The 7,315-nt window shown below is 33.1% G+C and overlaps 1 protein-coding gene across 1 annotated transcript; it reads left to right on the forward strand.

Moving 5' to 3' along the window:
- The first annotated feature begins 584 nt into the window (after positions 1 to 584).
- Positions 585 to 4,938, forward strand: LOC149154325 (LOB domain-containing protein 1-like). The gene is made up of 2 exons (XM_089444116.1): positions 585 to 707; positions 4,603 to 4,938. Exons 1-2 carry the CDS (start codon positions 585 to 587, stop codon positions 4,936 to 4,938), a joined length of 459 nt encoding a protein of 152 aa, XP_089300242.1.
- The last annotated feature ends 2,377 nt before the right edge of the window (positions 4,939 to 7,315 follow it).

Genomic DNA, 7,315 nt, shown 5'->3' on the forward strand with positions numbered 1-7,315 from the left:
TTTCTTTTTGGTACTTAAATAAATTTAAAATTTTAATATATTTAAAGTTAAATGGATGTCTTTATATATATATATATATATATATATATATATATATTTTTGTAGGTAAAACAAACTGATTTATATTATTATAATTTTAAGAACGAAATACATCATCGTCACATAATTTGAATACATCATTGATGTCATACTAGTCAAATATCATGCTTGAGAGCTAACATGAGTCTTGCTCTAAACAAGATTAAACCTGTGAAGAGCCCAAGACAACTCGTGTCGTTGGTTATTTCTCATACAAAAGGTGCACAAAATGAGAATTTACAAGAAATACACATTACGGTGTGGGTTGGGAGGAATCAGTGGCAGAGTAGCAAAGAACACAGTCAATATGCTCCACCCGAGTTTCGAGAGTTCGGAGGTGGTCATTTGTTCGCCCAAGTTGTCGCCTAAGGCTGTCTATGGAAATCAACAGCTCATTTTGCGTGTGTTGGAGGTCATTGATGTAGGCCACCGATTTGTTTCGATCATGATAACGTTGTTTCCTAAGAGTCGCCATGCTCACATGGAGATTATTCAATTGCGCCGCAATGGAGTCCAAGGTGGTTGGAAGCTCTACATGGCCTGGAGAGCGACTTGGGGACATGGTTGCCTTAGCATTAGAATGGCAGCTCTCGGTCAGTTCTGAGCCCGAACTAGGCACACCGTGCTACGTACGATTTTCCATGCAGTTACCAGTTCCTCTACGAGCATGACCTCTCTATCTCGTCATACAGTCTACGCCACCTCCACTAGTTTCACACCGCAGGGACAAATCTAGCTGCCCCGTGGAACCCACGACACATACCTTATATGAACCAAGCACAAAAACACACTTTTTACCTCCCTGACGTCAAGGATCCCCGACCTGATAGTCTAATTCTCATATCCCTCTCCATTATCTGTGGGCAAACTGGGGGGCGCATTACAAGTCTTTGAAGTGGAGGAGCCGCTCCAGGGAAAGAACGCAGACCCCATTTCTCTGTCGCACTGCCTCTCGAGAGGAGCAACCCCTTTCTAGAGATAGAGACAGAGTCAGGAAGGAAAAACGAACGCACACCATGCACACTCTCCAACTCTGAAACTATATCCCTCGTAGCACCGATTGCTCCAATTCTCCGCTCGATCCCATGGCTAGATTGATTACAAGTTCTAGTTCCCCGCACAGCCACCTGACCCGAGCACGTCCTTGACTGTCGCCCCGAGCCTCAACCTGAGCCAGGACACCAATACCTTACTGCTCTGTCGTGCCCATCACACCCTCCTCATCGCCCAACCACTGCAAATGGCCACCCTCCTACCTGCGTTGCACATTAAGTATCGCTTACGGTTGTCCAGTCGAAGTCCCAATGGGCCTTTAAGGCAATCCTGTTGTGCATGGAGGCCCAACTGCCTTGCCACTCCAACGCATGGCCACTACTCTCGTAGATTGGACACCCCCATCAGGGAATAAATGTAATTATATATTTATATTAAAATACTTTAATTATGTATTTTAATATTTATTTTTTTTTAAATCTAAAACTGGGGTGGGTTGGAGTGGTGTGGGGGGAGGAGGAGGAGGAGGAGTTCTACTCTTTAGAATTTTATTTCTATGATAAAAATGAAAAGAAAGAAGCACTCCAAGACCACTATAGTTAGCTTGACTTAACAAGTCAAGAAGATTGGAAGTGTCCCTGATGTTTATGAAATAAGAAAGGATGTGAGTAAGAGTCGAACAATCTAAGAGAAAATGTTTTTCATCTTTCACCCTCTAAATATCACAAAGGTGACAAATTTTTGTCCAAAAAAGTTTTGGGAATATCACTTTAAAACTCATAAGAATAAGTTCTTTTCCATGCAACATTTATATCCTTACAACCTAAGTTAAAATTATAAATTTTGATAATGTAAAATTATATAAAAAAAAATTAAAAGTATAAATTTGATGCTATAAAAATATATAAATTAATTTTTATGTGTTTTATTATTTTTTATTTATATATATATATATATTTTAGTTAATTTTATTATTAAAATCATAATTTTAAACTATAAAATATATATAATCTAGTTACATATTTAAAAATGAAATTACAATTTTTAAAACATATATCAACCATAAAAAGGGAAAAGACATCACCATAAAAGGGGAAAAGCCACCACCTACAATCCAATCCAATGATAGCACCTTCGTTATCGATGCAATATTATTGACAATTTTATTATGATGACTTAGGAAGGTTCGTCGTCTTCCGCGTATACGTCGTTCACCGGCCATTACACCGAAAGTTTAGCAATACTGTAGGGGGGCAATCGCAATATAACGTATTTTTCCAAAAACACACGATAAGCAGGTGCTCTTACAACGGATTTCGTTGGCTATGAGGACGAGGTACGCCACTTCTGCCGCACAAATGTCGTCCACACCTGCATGCGCCGCTTGCAAAATCCAGAGAAAAAAGTGTTCAGAAGAATGCGTCCTCGCGCCGTATTTTCCTCCAGACAGTACCGACGAGTTCCTCCTGCTACATAGAGTTTTCGGTAATGGCCACATCATCAAACTACTCAAGGTTCGTTCCATTGCCCTAAAGCGGTTTTGGTATTTATCTTTGATAGGTGAGGTATACAGCACAGTAGAGAATATGTAAATTTTAATTTCACAGAGAAGCATTCACAATAGCAAGCTAATGGTCCGTCCATAGGAAGTAATAAACAAAAGCCCTATAATGATCCACAGGAAGCAATAAATGGCCTATGATCAAGCTTCCTCGGGTCGGATCTCTTTGAAGTCCCATCCGCTAGGTCAAATCTCTCCAGATCCCATGCATTTGATATTGATATTTGTTATCTTTTTCAGAGGTTGTAAGATTCATAGGTTGATATGAGGAATTATGATAATGAATATTGATTATTTTCATATAGTTCAGGAGGTTGTAAGGTATACTCTACTATATATAGAAGAGGAATTGTGCAAAGTTTACATTTACCAATTTTTTTAAGCTTATTTTAAAAATGTTTTATAAAAATATATTTTAAATTTTTTAAGTTTATCTTAAAAATGTTTTATAAAAGTCTATTTTAAATAGGGGAGAAGGATTAACTTCCCCGAGGTAACCATTTCTTCTATAATGCAAAGCCTGTCCGAAAATAAAATGCAACCTCAAAATTTTGATCTTTCTATATTCTTCATAAATCTGTATTCAAAAAATATGTTTGTTAATTTTTCTATGTATGAACTTCTTTTCTACGTATAAAACAATTTTACATTTTAAATAACAATTTAATAAAAAAAAAATATTTAATTGATTTATATAATATATACATTGATATATTTTATTTAATAGGGTCATTATATCAATTTAATATGGTCATTTGGATGCAACTAATTTTTGTTATTGAGGATGCAATCAAATTAATTTTTTTAGTTTCTTTGTGTATATATATGTATATGAGGTTTATATGGATATTGAAATGTAGTTTTTAAGGTATTTATCGAAAAATGAAAGTGTTACACATTTTGTTTATATTGAAAAAATATATATATATATATATTATAAGATTTTTACTATTAAATAATGAAGAAATTACAATTTTTTTTATATTAAGATGTAAAAAGTATTTATAAAAAAAATTATAAATCTTTTATTATCAATTAAGTTGGCCTCCTGATCAATAAAAAGGCTGTTGGTATTAATGAAAGAGATTGTTGGTATTAAATCGAGTGGGGAAGATAAAAAATATTAAATTTAATTGTTATAAAATAATGCTATGTATATGAAAAATGAAATTATTTTATTTCTAATTGAAATTGAATTTTTTTTGTTATCAGTGTTTGTATATATATATATATATATATATATATTATTTTAATTGATTTAGGATTATTTTATACTAAATTACAGAATGTCTCTAAACATAATAAATTGAATTATATATATACATGAGAGAATTTATTATATATATACATGAGAGATAAAAGATGGATAGGAAATTTGTTTCTTTCTTCCTGATTCAATGATATTTATCTTTATCATTTATTCCTAATTTAATGCTGTTCATTGTCATTTATTTTTATAATAAAAACTAAAAAGTACTTACATTACTTAATAAACTATAAACTTTTATTTAATTATTTATTTATTTAAATTTTAAATTTATTTCATATAAAATTTTATGTTGAATTACAATTTTGATGCATGATCCTAATCTACACTTCATCATCCACATATTTATTACAATTTTTTAATTAAAACATAGAATTGCGAAACAAGATATCTATATTTATTGTTTCTCACATTCCACTTTCATATTTTAATTTATTCATGGCTATTTTACATTTTCATAACTCTTATTGTCAATCTCTTAATTTGCAAATCCATACTAAATTTTTCAACAATTATTTTGCATAGAATATTGCATAGACTAAATAATGATCGTGTTCCTGGTACAAGTTTCTGAAACCTGTTATGTAAACAAGAATGAAATTCAAGGACCAGGCTTCAAGATGTGTGTTGAGTGTAGCTCTCAGATTTTGTAAAAGCTATGTGTGATGGGTTGATGGTGTGATGATGCATTGCGGTGTTACAGGGTCTTCCGGCAGAGAAGAGACATGATGCAGTGAGAAGCATGGTGTACGAAGCAAGGGAAAGAGTCCGAGATCCTGTCCATGGCTGTGTAGGAGTAATCAATGATCTCCAGAATAAAGTGTCAGAACTGCAATCGCAATTGGCTTCCACCCAAGAAGAGGTAGCCACCATTACTCAGCAACATGCCAATCTCTTAAACATCATTTCTGGATATCATGAAATCTCAGAATCCAACTTCTACATCCCGTCACTTCAAGAGAGTGAAAAAGCCTATATGGACAGGCCTATCGTGGACGACGTATATCCTCTGCAGTTATGGGAGCCGCTGTGGACATAAAATATGAATGATTCGATCTGGCTTAATTTGACAATAATGTATCTTAGTAAGAGAAAACTCTGGATGTCCTCCTTGCCCCCAAAGTCGATTCTCCTAACTGATGCAGAATTATGATTACGGTTCGACAGCTAAAGTTTTCTTAATTTTTATTTAGTTCAATGCTAACTGAAAGTTCAGATCGCGGAAACTGTGACTCGATCTGAGTTTTTATCTCAGAAGTTATATAGCCAGAATTTCTTCAATCGTTTTAAAGTTATAAAAATGTCAGTTTTTAAGTATCTGTAGCTCTAATATTTAAGCGTAAATCGACGATGGATTGGATACATTTGCTAGCAATACATTACATCGCATTGCTGGTGGGAAACATGATATAGGCTGAAGTGGGCAAGCGAAGTTTCCCAATCAAGCGAAGTTTGTGTATCAAAGTGCTTGCTTCAGCATTGTTTCATTTAGTACTTACACGTCATATATGTGTTATAATTAATTTCTTGCCCTGATAAAGATGTGAATGTTTTCCTAAAATAAGTTGAATTTATACTTATTATTTAAAGTTTAGTGTTAGTGAGATTATATCATGGTTATATCTAATAATAATATTAGAATAGGATGGGAAATGAGGTAATGACTTAACATCTAGTAGTGTGTTACAAGTCCGCTTATACTCACATCAAGTGAGCATTGGAAAAATTCTTCTCCTATTAGTTATCCACTTTTTAGGGTGAGGAAATCCGCATCGTTGCTATTGTTAGAGTCTTATGGCCAAGCGCCCCTCTGCCTTGATCGAACATAAAATACACTACATTGTTCATGGAGTTCTATAGTCAAGGTGTCTTTTATGACTTGCACCAATGAGGTAATGAAGGTGTCTCATAGGGATGCAATGTCACCACAATAGCCTTGTTCTTGGGCTCTTTCCTTCATTATTTCACTTATATCACAACATTTAGTTCCCATTAGATACCCTAAAAAATTTCCAATAATAAATTCTAATATAATAAATTTTAATTTCTAAAAGTAAACAATGATAAATGTTCATGCATAAAAACTTTTGATTGCAAAATTTACAACATCCTCTCAAGTGATGTCAAAAATATTTTATATATTAATTCTCTCACTTTTAGTTGATTTTAAATAGATTGAAATAAAATTATCATTGCATTATATATTTGTATCACAATCATTCTAAGTTGTTCATAATGTAATGAAACATTTATTCCAACAACCCAAAGGGTCAAAACTCAAAGTTACATAACCAATTTCTCCCCTAACATACATATCTCTAAATTCATCAGTAATTAGTTTCCACTTTATTTTGTAGAATGATATATTCATGTCACTCATTTCATTACTCAACAATTCCTTAAGGATACTATAAGTTATTTCCTTTCGTGACATTCAATTATGAACTCAAGCACCAATAATACAAGCATTTATGAATTGAATGCACCAAGCATATTACCATCATGATTTATAAAATAAAGTTTATGACCATATCATATCATAGCAATTCATGGATGCATCACAAATATTCTCTTAATATTTACACACTAAACTCTTATTTCCTTTGTCCAAACTCACTAGGTATTAATGACAAACTTGCTTTCATATATGAACAATTCCACACAATTCCCACATTGACTAAGAAAAATCAATCCTTCAACAACATGTTTCTTATCAACAAACTCAACATTATATGATGGAATCACTTGCCTTGATCTTAGAAACTTTTGGGCCAATACTCATGGACTCAGGAACATAATGCATTCCCTACATTTACGTCATACCTCCCACATTTTCATCCAACCCAACATATTTTATCTCAAGAGTGTATTATTCATTCATTTAATTTTGGTAAAACATGGAAACTCAGTGCATGCACATGTTATCAATATTTTACTATATCTTTATGTGCTAATAATTTTCTTCCTTAACCATACCCGTTCTTAGACATTCACACAAGACATCCATTAAATTGAGTAAATAAAATATATGAAATTCAACTAAAAATAATTCCTACCCAATTCCTTTAAACTTTTAGCCTCACTTGTTCGTTTCCCTACTTACATGACTACCATAAATGTGCTTTCTTAGCTGAAATCTTTTGAAGGAGTCCAATTGTCCTTAGATATGATTTTCTTGACCCACATCTGCTATCATTATCTTCATCATTCATAATTGCTCACCCTTAATAGAATTTCTGTGAGGTCATCTCACTACCTTAGCATATATGATGTTGCAACAATCAACAACCATTGAAACGATGTCAATATCACAATTTAGTCGTAGCATTATCTTTTCATTTGCTCACATATAAGTTTCCATGAGTATTTAAAATGGACACTTACTCTATGTATCCAATTCATGCATTTGAACAATG

Source organism: Pinus tabuliformis, chromosome 9, assembly GCF_031772625.1.
Source record: "Pinus tabuliformis cultivar Carrire ecotype Pingquan chromosome 9, CPIR1, whole genome shotgun sequence".
Taxonomy (NCBI): Eukaryota; Viridiplantae; Streptophyta; class Pinopsida; order Pinales; family Pinaceae; genus Pinus; species Pinus tabuliformis.

Excerpts from the sequence above, each read along its gene's own strand:
- LOC149154325 (XM_089444116.1), top strand. The coding sequence starts at position 585 with ATGGAGTCCAAGGTGGTTGGAAGCTCTACATGGCCTGGAGAGCGACTT. Across the intron at positions 708-4,602 it reads AACTAGGCACACCGTGCTAC|GGTCTTCCGGCAGAGAAGAG; the intron begins GTACGATTTTCC and ends GCGGTGTTACAG.